The sequence below is a fragment of the Anopheles aquasalis genome, chromosome 2 (assembly GCF_943734665.1).
Source record: "Anopheles aquasalis chromosome 2, idAnoAquaMG_Q_19, whole genome shotgun sequence".
Taxonomy (NCBI): Eukaryota; Metazoa; Arthropoda; class Insecta; order Diptera; family Culicidae; genus Anopheles; species Anopheles aquasalis.
In genome coordinates, this window is record NC_064877.1 from 20,447,501 (window position 1) to 20,465,000 (window position 17,500).

At 48.5% G+C, this 17,500-nt stretch overlaps 1 protein-coding gene across 2 annotated transcripts in view; it reads left to right on the top strand.

The window, feature by feature from the left end:
- Positions 1 to 17,500, top strand: part of LOC126573077 (hybrid signal transduction histidine kinase L-like) — a 19,729-nt gene that overhangs the window by 1,894 nt on the left and 335 nt on the right. Inside the window, exons 1-7 of one of the 2 annotated variants that reach the window (XM_050232912.1) lie at positions 9,063 to 9,124; positions 14,037 to 14,639; positions 14,752 to 15,015; positions 15,120 to 15,780; positions 15,847 to 16,037; positions 16,117 to 16,241; positions 16,301 to 17,500. The exon at positions 16,301 to 17,500 is cut by the window's right edge and continues 335 nt beyond it. In XM_050232912.1, the coding sequence (XP_050088869.1) occupies positions 14,381 to 14,639; positions 14,752 to 15,015; positions 15,120 to 15,780; positions 15,847 to 16,037; positions 16,117 to 16,241; positions 16,301 to 16,453 (1,653 nt within the window). In that variant the 5' untranslated portion in view covers positions 9,063 to 9,124; positions 14,037 to 14,380 and the 3' untranslated portion in view covers positions 16,454 to 17,500. Of the gene's footprint in view, positions 1 to 9,062; positions 9,125 to 14,036; positions 14,640 to 14,751; positions 15,016 to 15,119; positions 15,781 to 15,846; positions 16,038 to 16,116; positions 16,242 to 16,300 lie in introns of those variants that run through there. The other variant, XM_050232913.1, reaches the window with a different exon arrangement.

The following is a 17,500-nucleotide window of genomic DNA, read 5'->3' on the forward strand; positions in this document are numbered from 1 at the left end:
TGCGTGTCTGTGTTTGTGTGGTTTTACTGTTTATTTGTTGTTTTTTTTTACGATAGCGAAAGTCAAAAACAAACCAGCACCATCGGCACCGACGCGGATCAGCTGTGGGGCACTGGCGCCTCCATCGGTGAAGAAGAGACTGAAGTCAATCGCTTCGTTTGCCCCAAGCGCTCTTGAAGCACTCGTTTTATGAAGCAATTCCAAGGGTTTCGGGATTTCATTTTCACCCGAGAGAAAGTCAAACGGAGCGGTCCAACCTTTACGCCACGATACGAACGTTTTTTTTTTTTGGGGGTCTTTGAGGTCTTCTAGGATCGTACAGTTTATGATCCGGTATGGATCCGGCAGGACATCAAACGCAGTGCTTTGGTAAATTCGGTTGAGACTACTTAAGCTCAGGGGGGCCATATTTTAGGAGTCCAAGAGGGAAGTGGATTCAAAGTAGAACCAGGGGTCCTCTGTTTCGAACTGATTAGTCTCAAATCCGAGCTTAGGGGACGGTTGCAGCTTAGTCGAACGAGGAGCCCAGAATTTAACTACTTTCATTTCATTTTTAGAGGGTATTTTCCACGATAAAAAAACCAACAATCACTTCAATTCCGGCTTCGCTCGCATACCACCGAAATCCTTCAATACCGAGGCGATCATCCGGAAGAGTACACTTTGCATAAAGATTTAAATCCCACCGTATCCGCCAGATCCATCCAACCGAAATGCCCGTTGATCGATGCAACTGGTGAAGGAATTTTTAATTTCGAACGCTTTTCCGAATGTTTGATTTTCCTACCGCACGAAAGCGAGGTTGTTCTTTCCGGCGGAAGGACGAAGGGTGCTAATACCTCGTCGCACCTAGCGTGCTCGCTCCCTCGCCCGAACTGCTATTAAACTGCAATTACATTTCGACTTCCTACCCTTCCCACTGGCTGCAGTTCAGCCTCTTTTTCAGCTTTCCTGTTTCTCTTTATTTCGCTCTTTTTTTTGTGTGTCGCGACACTTCTCGGAAAAGCAATAAACTTTGTATCAATAGCGGTTCCGCCGACCGCACTCTAGCCCTCAAATCTCTCGAATCGCGATTGCCCCTTTTTGCACTTCCTGATTCTTCCTAACGCGGGATGTGATTTTTTTGCCCCATTTTTTGCTCTTTCACTCCTCATTTGAACACCTTCCCGGAAACGTGTTCGAAATGTTTCGTGGCTCGATTGGCATGGGAATCGGCTCGGCTGACACGGTGGTGCCGGAGAAATTTGTAGCAAGTCTTTAACGAACTCACCGTCTGCTTTCAAGCCCTTTATTGAGACAGGTTCTCGTTTGGGGCACGATGGTGGGTTTTGGAGAGGAGGTATGGAATTCGGAAAAAAATCCGAAAATAATATCTTTTCACCGTTCGCGCGTCCGTTGGCGTGATGATCCTCGTCTCGTTGGAAGCTGCCGAAAGCGGTGGGAACAAACAGATTTGTTCCATTCCAAAACATATTCCACCGACGTGCCAGACACCGTACAGGTTTTTCGTGGGTTTATCTTCACCGAACTGTGTGTAGCGTCTGTGTTGACGACACCCGACGCACGGTGCGTCGGGAAGAAAAAGTTTTGCGACTTTTCAAACTGCATTTTTGACGCAAAATATGAAGTCATCACCAAGGGGTCTCGCAGCGATAACGCAGCGTATGTATGTTGAGTTTGTTCATTAACTGTATGTTCTATGTAATTCTATTCTATGCATATGCTGAAATTGAAGATTGGTGATATATGACAACAGTTTTCGAAAAAACGAATGAAGAAACACTATTTCAACATTTCAACATTCACCACATAAAGGAATTTGAGATTCCTGGGAATTTTTCCATTTAAATAGCTATTAAAAACCTTTAAAAACTACCGGTTACCTGGCGCCTCCATTTAAAAGGGCGCCTCCATCAACGCTCAACGGTGCGTTTGTTAATTCGTTTTTAGGACCTTACAGTAAACTGTAAGTTTTATAATAAATTAAAACCTGTAACTTTTATAATAAATCTTCTTACATAGTCACGATTTACTGAAACAAGCGCAATGCGAGTTAAAACCAAAGACATATTCTTCCATCGTCTGGATACATTCCAGCAAAAGTCAATAAGATATCGTCGTCGGAAATGGTGGGGACTTTTGTGTATTGTATTAACCAACTTTTAAACATATCTCACAATGGCAGCATTCAGCATTTAATGCCGTTTTTGGGGATGGAATTGAATGCCCAACTTGATTCGATAACTTTTGCCCCATCACTCATGTATGCTCGGGAGTCGAAGCAACACCACTTCCACCACCACCACCAGCAACCAGCGACAAGTGGTTCAAGTGGCTCAAACGTTGGCTCATTCATAGCCGAAAGCCTGAAAGTAAAGTTGATGAGGTTTAGCAAACTTCTTGCGGCGTAAAAATCGCTCTCCCTTTGGGGTCGTGTTTCGTGGATTCCCCCCCCCCCCCCCCCCGAGATCACTTTTCTCTCCCTCTTTTTTCAGTCGCTCTTTATCAGCTCAGCAAGTAAGCCAGTGCCAGTTTTATGATAGGAGTCGTGTGTATACGTCCTTGTGTTGCGTTGTCTGCCTGGCTGCCTGACTGTCCTGGCCGCACATTCGCTACTCTATTGACCAACGGTCTTCTTAAGGTTATTATCCTCACATAACCTTTGCGATTGATAAAGTGCAAAGCGGTCCAACGCTACCTTTGGCGAGGGATCAAAGGAGAAGAAATCGAAGGGTCTGGTGGTGGTGGATCCCTAGGAATCCCTTGCCCTTGCATCCTCCCAGCGGACCCCACACAATCCCCAGCGGTGACATTCAGCCGCAAGTCGCCTATCCCCTCGGGATTTCGGAGGGAGGAACAGAGTAAATCCCCAATAAATTTCACCCAAAGCGCGCTTGAGGTGTTCGTCCATTTTGTTCGCTCTGTTTAAGCTTTACAGCAGAAGGTACCAACCACCGAGCCTCCCTCAGTAGATTATGTACACCAGCCCTTAACCCTAGTGGCATACGGGGGCCACCGTTTCCCCTCTTTTTTGTTAACAGTGAACCTTTCTCTTCTAGTCCCGCGACCGCTCAAAAGCCAGGCTGTTGCCCGGTATCGACATCGGTTCCGGTAAAACACCGTTCCAAAAACCTCGGGATCCCGGGAACCTGGTTTCCAGCAGTTTATTTCCGGGTGTACGAGCCTCCCTTAAGCTCACCCTATAAACAATAGCGCACCAACCTTTAATAATGCGACACCTTCACCAGGGGGTTACGGAGGGGGGCCAGGGGGTGCCAAGTGGAAATTAAAAAAGAAATCCTCTTTTATGACCCCTCCATAACATCCGTGACGTGGGCTTTTGACAATTCCCCCTCCTGGAGTTCCCTTAATTGATATGAAAACGATAATCTACAGGTCAGCGACTACCACCACTGTCAGCAGTAGCAGGTCGTCAGGTCAGGTCAATTCACGACAAGTGTCGGAAATATGTTTTAATTAAATGGAAAACATACTTCATTACGACACGCAACGGAATTTAAGTTGCGTATTTCCGTGTGAGTCGCGTTCTTTTTTTATAGCTACTCGCAACCATCTTTTGCCTTATTATCGTGCGCTGTTTATTTGGGACACATTGGGACACTGGGCTTGTGGCACCTCTGATGGTGCATTTCCGTGTGGTTTCCTCCACGGTATGCGCAACACTGTCACCAGTGGTGACGTGGGTTATTTTATTCATTTTTTTGCGCTTCTTAACACCGACAGCTTTGCAATTATTTTAACATCTTCTCTTCGTCTCGATCTGTGCCTCCATCGTGCAGTGCACATTGTTCCACGGGAAAGCATTAGTCGCGCGAGGAAATGATACGGTTTATTGTTTCTGATGCTTTTTCCTCTCGACCATGTTTTTTCTGTAATCTCAACTTTCACAATCCCTCCACTCGCTCTCACCTCTTTATCTCCTGCTGGTTCTCTCTCTCTCTCGAGATGAAGGCGTAAAATATTCATTTCCCTGCCAGCCTGACAACAAGTTAGTCCAACTTTTTACCATTTCCACCATAAAGACGGCAGGGCTCGTCCTCCATCCTTCTTTCTCGCTCCACTATAGTGCTGAGTTCGTTTCATAGGCCAGCCACAGAGCAGCGTGTAGTTCGTGAAGAAAACTAGAGCACGGAATGTGACGCGGTGAATGGTGAAATTCGACGAAGACATTCCAGCCAAACATGCCTTGGCTGACTTGGCCGACAAGTCATTCCGCTTACTGGGGACACACAGGATGGCTGCTACAAACAGTGCACAGAATACATTTCTATTTCTATTGCACTCACCATTATCTGTGCGTTAATTTGTCGCGTTGCTTGTCGCGATGGAAAGAACGCATGATTTGTTGTACTCCCGATCCCTTCTTTTTATTGTTTTTAATAACAAATTCCCCTCTCTGTCTCGAAAGAGCTCCCGTTTGCCCGTTTTCCCGCACGTCATCGTCATACCAAGACCCGGGAATAGTTACTCCAGTGCAATGCTAGGTTCATGCACTACGTCTGACACAGTGACACAACAACATTGAGCGAATGAAACTTCTTGCAACGATGCTTGGAACGGGGGGCAAAAAATATTCCGCCATGACCGACGTAATAGTGTGGTAGGTTCCAGTGTGGAGTGTGGATTGTACAGCGAATTTTAATCAATCAACACCCCGACCGGGATCGGAATAAAAGTTGCACCATCTTGGCCAAGTCTGTCGGTATTGTAGGTTGTAGACCACCGCGTGACCTGGTCTTTCGGTAAATGGTAAGAAGTCCAGGCAGACAAGAGCTCTGGCAAGATCAAACGCGTGTTTGCTGCATTCTCATCTGAAAAGTTTTGCAATTCAAGCGAAATTCCAATCGGTGCAGCTCGTTTTAGATGTGCCCGTGGATGGCGTTCTGTTGAATTTCAATTATCGATCAATTTGCAACAAGACAATAAATCAGTTCGTCGAATGGTGCGGGAGTTTTCGGTGCAACCATTGGCACTTTGCTTTTATCGATTCCTTCCAATAATCCAAAGTAACGATTGCTTACTTCTTTTTAAGTAGACTCCTCTTAAGGGGTCATACATGGTCGATATTGTGGAATTTTCCGAACCAATCAATGCAATTTCCAACCGCATTCCGTCCGCATCGGATTGTTAGCATGGATCGTCACACTGCTAGTGCTTTGAAGTTGGTTTGTCCTTGCACAATTATTACATTCTTGTGCTTGTTAGAGCTCTGCAGTATGCTCCTTAATGAAAATTACACAAACATTTCTAATTTCTGTCATTCCCCTTTAACAATTTTCATTTTTTTTGCGCCATGACTCCATCGCATAGCAGCACGTAATACTAATTTATATTTCGTTTATTGCAATTCCAATTCAAAGCAATCTCGGTACTTTTGGTATGTGTGTAGCATAAGCCAGATTGCACAACCTGGAAGCCCCTCTAGCAGCTTACACAACCGTACACCGTGGTGTAGGATGCATAACGCGGTCCGCGGTCTTGTCGCTTTCTCCGTAGATTAAGAAATAAACTTAAAACACGGCAACAAGCGCAAAAACTCACATATGGAGGCTCTCAGGAAAACAGCGTTTTCGGTCGGTGTCAGCTACCGAGCGGTGACAAGGTAGTCAGCATGTCAGACTCTGATGGTATGCCGGTTTCCTTCACATTTGTCGGATTGTTTTGCAAAGAGGAGCACTTCCAAGTGAAGCTACATTTGGGTGAGAGCATTTTGCGTTGTTCGCTGCTCGGTAGCAGAAACTATCAACCAACCGTTAATCCATGTTCCCAAAAACGGGCCACAATCCTTCGTGCTGGGGTTAACCAACCTGAAAGAATGTCTTTTAAACAATTAAACAACATTGGTTTGTACAGTGGATGTGGTGCTGTACATTTCTTTCATTTGGTGTCGTTATTGCTTTGATGAAAAATGTGCTCGCTGAAAGCATAAATATGTTGATATGTTTCGTTGGCATTAGCTGGTTGCTGTCAATGTTCAATCACGAAACGGTTGACTCGAACTACCTTGACTGAAACTTGTCTGGCTGGGGTTTCATTATTAACCTTTGATTAGTGTTCCCTGATAATGACAAACATTTGAGGGCTGTGGAGACAAGAAGGGAGCGCGTGCTCTCCGAACAGAACAGACCAACTAGCAACAGTCATCCGTCTGTCTGTGGAATTTACTCTGCATTTCGACAATCCTTTGTTGACAAGCGGGTGGTGAGTAAATAGACGCCTCCCTCCCACTCCGGATGAGCGATAGGGATAAAGAGATGAAGGACACGATTATGACGATGATGGATTGACAGGTTCATCCGAGCTAATAGCTCCGGCGGCTGGAAAATGAAAAGCAATTCGACATGGCTACGAAATGAGGCAATCGTTGTTTGCTTCCAGGAACCACTCAAAGGGATCGTTGTGTAGCGATTTGGAAATACTAAAATATTTTCTCATGGCGAAAAGCTACAACCGTGCGTTAGGTTCTGTGTAACTATTAAAAATACAATGTAAATGTTAATTATACAAAGCGAACCTAAAACAAGCTCTGAACTAATACCAAACCCGTTGATGGCATTCCAATTTTCCACGGGAAATGAATCGATGACCACCTATGACCAGGTTGGGTGCACGAAATTGCAATTTGCAAACACAATTGCCTCCGACCAGGAAATTGAACTTTTTGGTCCGTTCTCGTACTCGCCTTTTTCCCGCGCAATATTCACCGGAAAAACCGCGAACATGTGTCATCGCCAAACACATGACTGGATGGTTGACAGTGTCGATAATGAGCCGCAATGGAGTCCCCTCATTCCTGCTCTGACACCTGACGAAACGCCGCATTGGTGGTACAGAAATTCCTTCACGATTTTCGCAGGAAAATCTGGGGCACACCTGGAGTTGAGCTGTTTCTGCTTGGCACGTTTGAAAAGATCAGCCAGCTAGGCAAGACAAGGTAGTTTGACGGAATCTTCATTATCGAAGCACCGCGTTGCCTGCCAGAGCCGACTCGCTGTCTATCAACGGTGGCTTTCGGACTTTGAAGTTCTGTAGCAAGATGCATAGAAAAAGTTCAGAAACATTCCCAGAATATCAGAACACGTACTTGAGAGAGTGCACCATAGGTCATGCTATGATATGCGGCTAGATTTATGAGATGCTTTGATGTACGAGCGTGTGTCTTTTTATGCCGCCGCAGTTACTGCTGCCGGTGAGTCTGAGCTCTGTCTGTAACTGCCCAACCGAGGAATGAGACGAATCATCGGCATTCCAACATTACCTGTAATCGACCAGCACCAGCGCTCCCAGACTGCGCTCCCTTCGGCCGGAACGACGGAAACGTGATGCTTAGTTGAGCTTCACCGGTTTGAACTTCTCGGTACTGTGGTTTCTATGCTACTGGCAGTTGATTGTTTCGTGATTGAACACGTGTTTGACGTGTATTGCTCGTCGTCGAGGCATGAGAAAGTGAAGAGAAACATTATGTCGGATTAGAGCAAACTTCGATTGATCGGTGCAGCTTAGCGTAGATTACAAAATTGCATCATTTGACTTCCAAGCATCCAGTGCAGAATCCCCTTTTCTACTGGATGGATGTAAACGCTTGTAGCAGATGGTGCAGTACTGGTTCGCAGATATTATTTTACATAATTAAAAGGCCCTACGCTAAAATGAATAGCAGCTTATGCCTGTCAGGGTGTAATTATCCTCAACCTGGCACACACATCAATTATCTTCTTTTTCGTGTAAATCAACACTCTGCCATCGTGACAGTAGCGCACCAGCAGCGGCACTAGCTGCTGTAGCCCAAAAGCAAACGACTATACTCTCTCTCTCTATAAACAACCATTACGACTAATTATCCTGTTCAAAGCAAACAACAATCTCTGTGACCCATCTAAATGAATTTACCAGAGGCGCAAAAAACCGGTGGGGGGCACCACACAAAAAAACTGGGAGTAAAAATAGGCGAAAAGCGGTCTGTCCTGTCCGCACTGTTTGCTATTCAGTTGTCGCGCTAATCTGGAGCTGGAGTGTCAACGGTTTTCCATTTTTTTTTCCTGCGCCTTTTTTTCTTCTTGTTTTGTTATGCGGCCACCACATAACCTCATGACACACCGAGCCGCGGCTCCAGAGTGCCCGGCCAGCCTGCCAGCCGAAGCCCAGGATGAAAAACGAAGAACACACAAAAAAAAGGGCTGGAATGGAAGTGGCTCCGTGCAGTGGGGAGCGCGCCGTGCCTCGAAACTGTTGACCGGCGGTTGGTGCAACAATTTATCACTTTCCACCGACCACCGATGGTAGGCCGTGTCCTTCGTGGTGCTCCGATTCCCTTCCCTAGCAGCTCGCGAGCCTGCCGGAGTGCACTTCCGGTCACGTGTAACCTGAAACGCGCGCGCAAAACGCGGCTGCCTGCCGGTGGTCCATTGGTGAGGATCACGAAACAACATAACATAATGCAATGCAGCGTTCACTCGTTCGCTCTTCTCCTCGAATCGTATTGCCACCAAGCCACAGCCGTCATGGTGCTGCAGGTGCGTGTGTTTGTTTGTGTGCTTAGCCTCACAGTCGACCGCACAGCACATGAGTGATGAAAATGACGACCATTTTCCAGCATGGTTTGTCAGTCTGTGGCGTCGCCGTTTTCACTTGCGCGGGCCTGGTGCGGTTGGTTGTGGTTTATCGTTTTTGGTTTTTGTGACAAACCATCGAACGATGCCAACTGTGCGCAACGTATTCATTGCCTGCTGTATGGTTGCAACAAAATGCTAGAATGTATCACACTTTGAAGGGGCATTGGTGATCCCACGTGGTGCGATCCTCTACTCAACCAGCAACCGATTCCAGCTCGGTGAGAAAACGGCGAGCGGGAACACGTGGAAAGTGTTTTTCCCTTCGATCGGCCGACGTCTCAAATAGTGAGCGAGCATGGTGAGTACGAAGCTTCTCCACGGGCTACTATGTGAACGGCCTCAGCTTGAGAACGCGCGCGTCGCACGAACGAGCTTTCCCAGCTAGTCGTCGTCATCGTCGTCGCCTGCTCAGTTCGTTACTCGCCACGGGACGGAACGGTTCGCTCGCCAGAACACCCGCGCGGTACTAGCGTAGTAGCCAGAGCTCAGAGGTGGTTTGCGCGCGTTGCCACAGGATTTCGGTCGTATAGATCGTGTGTTTACATTCGTCCTGCGAGGGACGCTAATCAGCTGAACAGAGGCCCTTCCGCGCTGTTGTTGTTGTTGTGGTCAGAGATGAGTCAGTCGATGTAACTACGTTTGAAGGGGGCACCCCCAACGGAGTGATTAATATCGTTTTTCCGTGTATGGTGATCTCGGTGTGGTTCGCCATCTACCTGTCGCTTGTGGTCGTGCCTTCATTGTTATGGTGGTGGCTATGGGAATAGGTCCTCCCCCGTCACTATTCAGTTGTAATCAGTTTGGCTCGTCGTTCCAGCAAAGTGTTTTTTATCGTTTGCTCGGAAGTGTGCGAGTGATCGGTTATGGCGGGTGCGGTGCGGTTGGTGTTAGTGCTAGGTTAACATTTTCGCTGAGAAAGATGTGTGTCGTCATCTGATCTGTCACAAAGTCTCATTTTCTACCAGCCTGGGCGTACTGTGTGCATCACCGGCGACGAAGAATAGCCGTACCGGCGAATCTCTTGTCGGCAGACTAATTGAAACCCTGCAGTCAGTCGGAAAACACACAAGGGCCTCCTCTGATTAGCAACATTTCCTTGCACACGGACGTCCGCTGATGACCTGGCTGACAGTGGAGTGCAGCTCACTGTACATCGTAGCAGGCGTGCAGCCGTCGTCTCGATGCCAAAGGGCACCGCGATGGCTGACACCGCCAGGGGCCAAACCGAAACCAAACATGAACAACCAAACATTTGCTTCGGTACTCGGTCGGCAGTCCGGTCTGGTGTGGTGGGTGTTGTCCTACTGAATACCGAATGCCGTGTAATAGGATTAGCAGGATTAGGTGGTAAAATTGTACTTCTTCTTCTTCTTTGCCTTCAACACTCACCATCAAACAGTACTACCGACCAGGCAGTGGGGACCTTGTGACCTTCCGTTTCTGGTCCGTTGTTGCCCTTGCCGGTGGCAATCATCCTCGCCCCACTTCCCCACTGCGCCCCCTTTTGCGCTCGAGTGAAATGATCACCAGGTGATGGCGTAGTTTTTGGTCGTGTTCCCAATGGGGCGTTTCAGCTGGGACGTAATGACAACAATCGAGCAGCGAACCCCGAAGCTAGATCAGACCTAGGGTTGGGGGGAGGGGGATCCGGCACAGGAGAAGGAGGATGGTCTGATTACAGTTCCATCGGAGTGGAGATTTAGTCTGGCTTAGGCCGCCAGTGGAGGTGTGGAATTAAGTGAATTAGCATCGAAACCGATGCCCACGCTGACGGAATACGCGGACAGCAAAAGGTGAAGAAGCGTCCACCACCCCCCCCGGGTGCCAGTGGTCTGATCCTGCTGTTTCCCTTGAGCCAGCATAAGGTATCCTCCGCCCGAAAGGAGTGAAGGGGATTGGGTTTCGTTTCGTGGAATGGCCGGTGGCGAATCTGGCTGTCTGGCTGCCGATGGAAAGTTTCAAATTAATTTTCCGAAAGCAAATGAACCGATCTCAGTTTGGGTGACATTTTAAAGCATCTTTGGTGCGCAGGGACTGTGCTAGTTGCTGGGCCAGAGTGGCAACTTTGCTCGAGAAACATTGAATTGAAAATATAGCAAAATATGAACGCAAAACGAATAAGAGTGCAGAGGAAACATTCCACTCGGCATAACCCTGCAACATGTCTGAAACATAACGACATTACCTATGAGTATATGACAAATGGCTTATTAATCCACAAACTCGCCGAAGCTCGAATTTACTCGCGAAATGAATGCCAATACTCGAAAGCCAGAACACCAATCTAGTAGTAAACTGCAGTAGGTCACTGGTACGCGGGGTAAAAGTTAGCCTCGGCCTGCACTCGACAGCTCTAGGGTTCTCCCCGTAAGCGAAAATTACCATCAACAACTTCAGCGTGATACACTTGAAGGCAGCACAGACAGAACGACGGAACAGAGCGCACGTTGATCTGGGGCGCATGTTATCCTGACCCTCTGTCGCTAAGCTACGCTTCAAGTGGAGTGCTACGGTGCTGAAGTGACTAAATCCGTTGCCATGTTTCTGCATGCAAATGTGTAGCGATCGTACCAGCATAAAGGAACAGTTTTCAGTTTTCAGTTGCTCTTCGGCATTCTGCTGAAGATGCCATGACCCAGACCCGCGCTTATTACCATCGCATTTATGACCTTCTTTCAGCCTAAAAGCAAATGGAAATTATGTTTTGCCTGTTTCTTTTTTTCGGTGGGGGAATCGTTTTTCAAAAATATGCCGCTCCGATCTGCTCCATTTTGGCTGCAGTGACCGTACATCAAAGCGGTGCTTGGTGTCACGTAAGGTGTCCCCGCACGCATCGCTCCACACGAGCAGGCCATTGAATCGAACTGCTGAAGCATCTTTTAATCTTGCCCATTACGCGCACAGCATGTGTCCGCGGTGGCATCACAATTCAATAAAGGCAACATAAAACCATCACCCCACATCATCACGATGAAGATCATCGCCACAGGTTCCTTTGCAGAAAAAGAAAAGCCGGCGCCTCGTTTCAGGCACCCCCCGGGACGGCAATTGTGTCGCTTGAACTGATTTATGCTTCCTGAATGCAACCACCATTCGCGCTAGGCCTGCAGAGCTGTGTGAAGATTTATGTGCATTTCCACCTTGATTTTCACCGTAATTAATGCTTTATGCGGTGGCCACGAAGGATACACGACCACATCGTCGTGCCAGGGCTCGAGGAATCGCTTTTGCAGAGATTCTCGGATTTAATGTTTTTTTTTTCTTCTTCTATTCATCCCACAACCCTCCACTAGCATCGTCATTATCATAATTAACCAACACGCTCCACGCTGTGCGGCCTGGCACACTTTCGCGCGGGATTAACGCGGGAAAGGACCATATGGAAATGTTCGCGCTCTTCCTTAGCTCCATAGACATGATGCTAGTACGCGCGCCGTTATATCTTACCGTGACATCTTGCTAAGTGGCATTTACGGTTGTTTGGGCTTCGACACGAGCTTCGTGTTATTCAGAGGAAGAAGGAATCCTTTCCGCACTAACCACATCAGCCGAGCTGAGGAGAGGTACCTTCAGCGACAAAGATGCTACATTTAATGCTTCCATGCTGCAAATAATGAGGCGTATTTTAATGCAACCCAGGACTCATTCTTTCACTTCGAGTTGCGATCCGATGTGGAGCTGCACTCGCCACATTCCCCGTCGAGTTCTCCAAGTTTTAGGAAATGAGATGTAGGTCACGTTAATCAGGAACCGCAACCTCGACTCGGAGAATCTTCCTTTTTCGTACTGATGCCACGTGCATCCAACGGCAGGAGTTGCGATTCGTGGCTTCTAGGATGCCCTCGAAAGAAAGCGAATTCCTCGCTAAAGGCACAATGGCTGGCCGTGGTACTGTTGAGCCATGTTATGTCGAAGGTAAAATGGTAACAGGTTGACATTGTTTTCACTGGCATGAATCCTGGCCCCCCTAATTCCGTTTGGCCTAGCGAGTGCTGATGAGTTGACACATTTTCACACAATGGCTGGGAAGATGCCGCAAGAGCCTGAACTGTGCCTGTACCTTTTCGCTTACCTACAATTTAATCAGTCCCTTCCTCGACGACAACAGCATCTCACGTTGGTGGTTGTGGTCGCGCACCCCATTAGTAGATTGATTTTACATCAATTCTTCTCATCCTGGAAGATCAAGCTCTGATGTGTAGGTTTGTTGAAGTTTACATCAGAAATCTAATATCGAACTTGGCTTCCGGGACATGTGTGCTAATGGTAATGCTACATATTCCTCCGTAAAGCCGTAATATCAGCAGCACACCGAGGTCAGGAATCGAGTTCCGGGTATTACCCAACTATTTGCACAACCGACGACAATGAAAAACAATTCGCCATTGTCACGGGGTCCCCAGCGCTCCAGCAAATAGTTCCAATAACTTCTTCCCGCTTTATCCTCGCCGTGATTTCAGAGCTAAAAAGCGATAGATCATCCACTGTACGGCTCCCAGGTACAGCATTCCCCGTAGCCGGAGTGTATGCAAAAAGCACATGCATTTTCCATAAAATAAATTAAAAATTCCAACCCCCTCGGAAAAGTTGTTGAGTTCCGCAATCGCCACCCCACCGTCCCTTGGCCACCGGATTAGGGGAAAAGTTTTCCTTTGCGACAAACTCACAAAAAGCACAAGGCATTAAGAATGGGGAAAACGAGAAGCCAGTCGTGTCTGGTGTCTTGTCTGGATTCTGCTTCCCAACCAGCCCGTGGCCTCCCCAAAAACAACGTAAAACAGACCTTGACCACATCCAAAGTGTCACGTTGCGTATGTCCGCGAGGTGTGGTGGGAGTGAAGTCACGTCAGGTACAATCGTGCACCGGCAGTCGTTCGATTCCGATTCATTCTCCGATCTGAGGCCATGGCCATATGACCATGAGAGTGGGTGGATGGGCGGTGGTGCCATTGTCGATTCCCGAAATGGATGTCGACCGCACGACGTGACGCAGACCGACCAATCGTCGCCTCTTCATAATAGCTCTTCTGCCGCCCTCTCGGCACTGAGCGGTCATCGTCGTTCACAAAATTTGTACCTCATACCCGGGCATCGCCGCATGTGCACACGCAGGAAATGAAAGAGTTGAAGCAGTCAGTGCCTCTGTGCAGTGCCGCACCGTTCGCCTCTTTGCCATTGACCTGGCCACTAATTGAAGTAAAGCGATTACCATAAAACGTGTGCCAACCCGTCCTCATCATTCCAGGAAAGGTGCGCCAGGGGTTGGGGGAGAGCTCAACAGTCGCCCCGTGGCGCCACAAACCTATTGAGTCAGAGGAGCATCCCCCCCACGTTGTATGCGAATGTTTGATAATTCAATAACAGTGGACTTCCCTTTCATTTCCGCTCCCCCGGGGGGGATAGTTGGTAGCTGTAGAGGGAGACATGAAGGGGCAACTGGGATCTGGAGAGTGAAAAATGGTGTCCAGTTTGTCAACACGACCGACACGTCCGTGCGTCCGTCCTGACTGAGGATTCACTTTCGATTCCCGACTAGCAGCTAGCGGTCGCGTCCAGATTCCTCGTGCTCTTCGGCTCCCCCCGACCGTTAACTTTTAGTGTTGTGTGTGGTCATCGGTACGACGAACGGCGCCACTGTAGATTGGTGGCGCCCGGTGAAGTGTGTTTGTTTAGTTCCTGAAAAGAGGAAGAGAAACAGTTCAACAAGTAGTTCGCAGCGGCCTAGCGCCCTCTGGCACTTCGTCAACATGTCGACTACGGTGACGCCTCTGTTGGCGCCCGCCATCGATGGCGTCAGTTTGCTGGACAAGCTGGACCGTTTCGTTAGCTCCCCCGCCGGGGTAGAGCAAGCTCGTGTATATCCAGTGACGATACCGGGCGTCTCTCGATTACCCCCGACGATGTACGACGATGTGGCGTTCGGTGTTACGACCGGCGTCACTCCCGTGACTCCTTCCACCGTACTTAGCACGATCGTCCAGACGGATGATTTTGTGGTTCTGCCAGGTATTGCCGATGGAAGGGATGGCTTCGTATTGGGAGGGTCTAGGAGGATCTCGTGGGTGTGATTTCTGGGCGGCACTGAACAACTCCATTTTTCCGATTTTCCTTCCTCCAGGGCCAGAGGATGTGCTGCTGCTCAACACGACCACTGGACTGTACCAGCAATCGGTGACGCTAACCGCCCGAATGTATCCGATTGAGGCCACGGCGGCAAAGTCGATCTGGGGCCTACCGACGCTGATCTGGGGTATACTGATCGGAACCGTGGTGATACTCCTGCTGATTCTAGCGACACTGTTCTTCTGCTGCTGGTTACAGCCACGAACGCGTAAGCTACTCAACTCGAGCTACTACACGACCACCACCAACAACGGAAACGGTAACGATTGCTTCTGCGATTCCTGCTATCCAGGAGGATGGATTTAGCAGATGGTGACTAAATCTCTTGTGTCTTGTACTCTCTCTCTCTCTCTCTCGTTGCAGCCTCGCAAAGCTCGATCGTGGCCAAATCGTGCACGAGCAGCAGTGACTCGAATCAACTAGTGATGCCCCTGTCGATTGGCATCTGCCCACCACAGTACAGTGCCCCTCCACCGCCCCAGCAGTCCCAGCAATCCCAGCAGGGCACTCAATCGCACCACGGTTCCACCACCGGGGGCAGTAACAGTTCGCTTCATCATGCCTCCCATGGGGCCTCGGTTCATCATACCTGCAACGCAGCAACGTCATCGTCGAGCGGATCGGTACCGATTGGTGGTGTGTGCAACATGGCGTCCGGAAGTGGGCATGACTATGCCCATGTAAAGTACGGCAGCTCTCCACAGCAGCAACAGCAGCAGCAATACTCGCAGCAACAGTACGGTCATCATCATCACCCCCAACAGCAACAGCAGCAGCAACATCATCAGCACCAGTGCATCCACTATCAGCAGCAATACAATCAGCAATTACAGCAGCAGCAACAGCAGCATTCCCAACACCAGCACGGTCACCATGTGCATGGGCAACATGGCCAGCAACAGCAGCAATACAGTCCCTACAATCATCAACAGTACTACCATCATCCTGCGCAGCATACGCATCAGCAACAGCAGTACCTGCACTATCAGCAGCACCAACAACAGCACCATCAACAGCAACAAAGGTATGCTGCCGTAAAATGTCTTTGCTGGCATTCACTCAAGTGCAGCTTCATCTGAATCCATTCCAGGGAACATCACCACCAGCACCATAGCCAGCAGTCACAGCAGCAGCATCAGCACCAGCACCATCAATCATCCTCGAGCCATCATCAGTCACCACAGCAACAGCAGCAGCAGCAACAACAGCAAGGACAGCTTGTGCACAGTCAGATGCACAAATCGATGTGGGCAATCAATCCACTGTACGCGTCGAGTGGAGGTAACTTGGATTAGCGTTCAGTTGATGCAGCAATGAAGATTCACCTAAATTTGTTGTTACTTCTTTATCTTCCTTGTAGTGATTAGCGATGAAAACGAGGGTGATACCAGTACTTCCTACCGGACACGATCCTTGCCATCGTGGGGCAAAAACAAGCAGCGCCCACTCTCGAATGCTGACGATCTGGAGGAGCTGTACGCGAAGGTGAGCGTGAATGCGACACGTGGCGATGAAAAGTGAACGCAAAATCTCGGTTTTTGCAGGTAAATTTCAGTAAAAAACGACGGAACCGGATGCGCAATGATGAGGCAGCCATCATAGCGTTATGCCGATCGAGATCGCAGAACCTAGCCGCCCTGCCGCTCGGCACTGACCAGGATGCGGTGGTAGTGTACGATGAGCGAACGGCACTATAGAGGTATGCGACAGAGACCTGCCCCTACTTCGTTGGCGACCCTGCGCTAAACACGGAACACAACACTTCTTCTACTTGCTGCCTTGTCAACTAGCCCACTACTAGGGATCTTTGTATCGAGAGCCGATCGCCTTGTAGAAAAGAATTCTATTGCTACTATGGTGCAGTCGGCAGCCGGCTCGTGTAGATGAATTATCGCGAAGCAGTTTCTAAGGAGATGATTGACGATCATAGCCAAAGTTTGTACTAGTCGTAAACCGATCGAAAGTAGATGCGTTCGTTGCGCGCACGTAGAGAAATGGGCCATCGCTTGGTCACGCCTGGCAATGCGGAAGAGGCAGGCGAAACAATATTTTTAGTGTAAAATATACAACAATCATCGTAGCAAATCCATTTCCATTCGTACGTGCGCGCACGCTCTACTGTAGCTAGAAATCGTTACGCACGTGATTCAGGAAGGACAGTAGTGCTGACGCCTTTCTTGAACGCTCTTTTCGATGCTCGATCGTCTTTGTCGTCGTCGTCGTCGCCGTCTAGTTGTAAAATTGCATTCGATCGAACATTTGAATCGTTAACTTCTAATGCGTGCATAGATTGTATAGATATCACCGCCAATCGCGACAAGATAGTTGTCTGTAGAATACGATCCTTTTTGTTGTAGTTTCATCATGCCAAGGAAGGACCGGTGGCCGAGTGAGATGGCTGAAATCCCCAAAACGCAGAACATGTGTACATTTGTTTAAAACAAAGACTGATAACTAAACCTAGAGCAAGGGGGAGAACTCTAGCACACATTTCATAGATTACCTCTTCTCTCCCCAGAGCTTCCCAACCCCCGCCCTTCTTCTCCACCTTATCACCACATTCCTTTCCACCTTCAATCCCAACTGTTCTATCAGAAGCAAAGCTATAGATAAGCCAGCCTGCTATGGCAAGAGAGACAGGACAGTACAGTTCGGTGAAGGGCAAGACCGAAGGCATGTAGTAAAAGCACGATTTTTGCTGTAAATGAACCATTCAATTGTATTCGATTGTTTTTTGTGTGAAG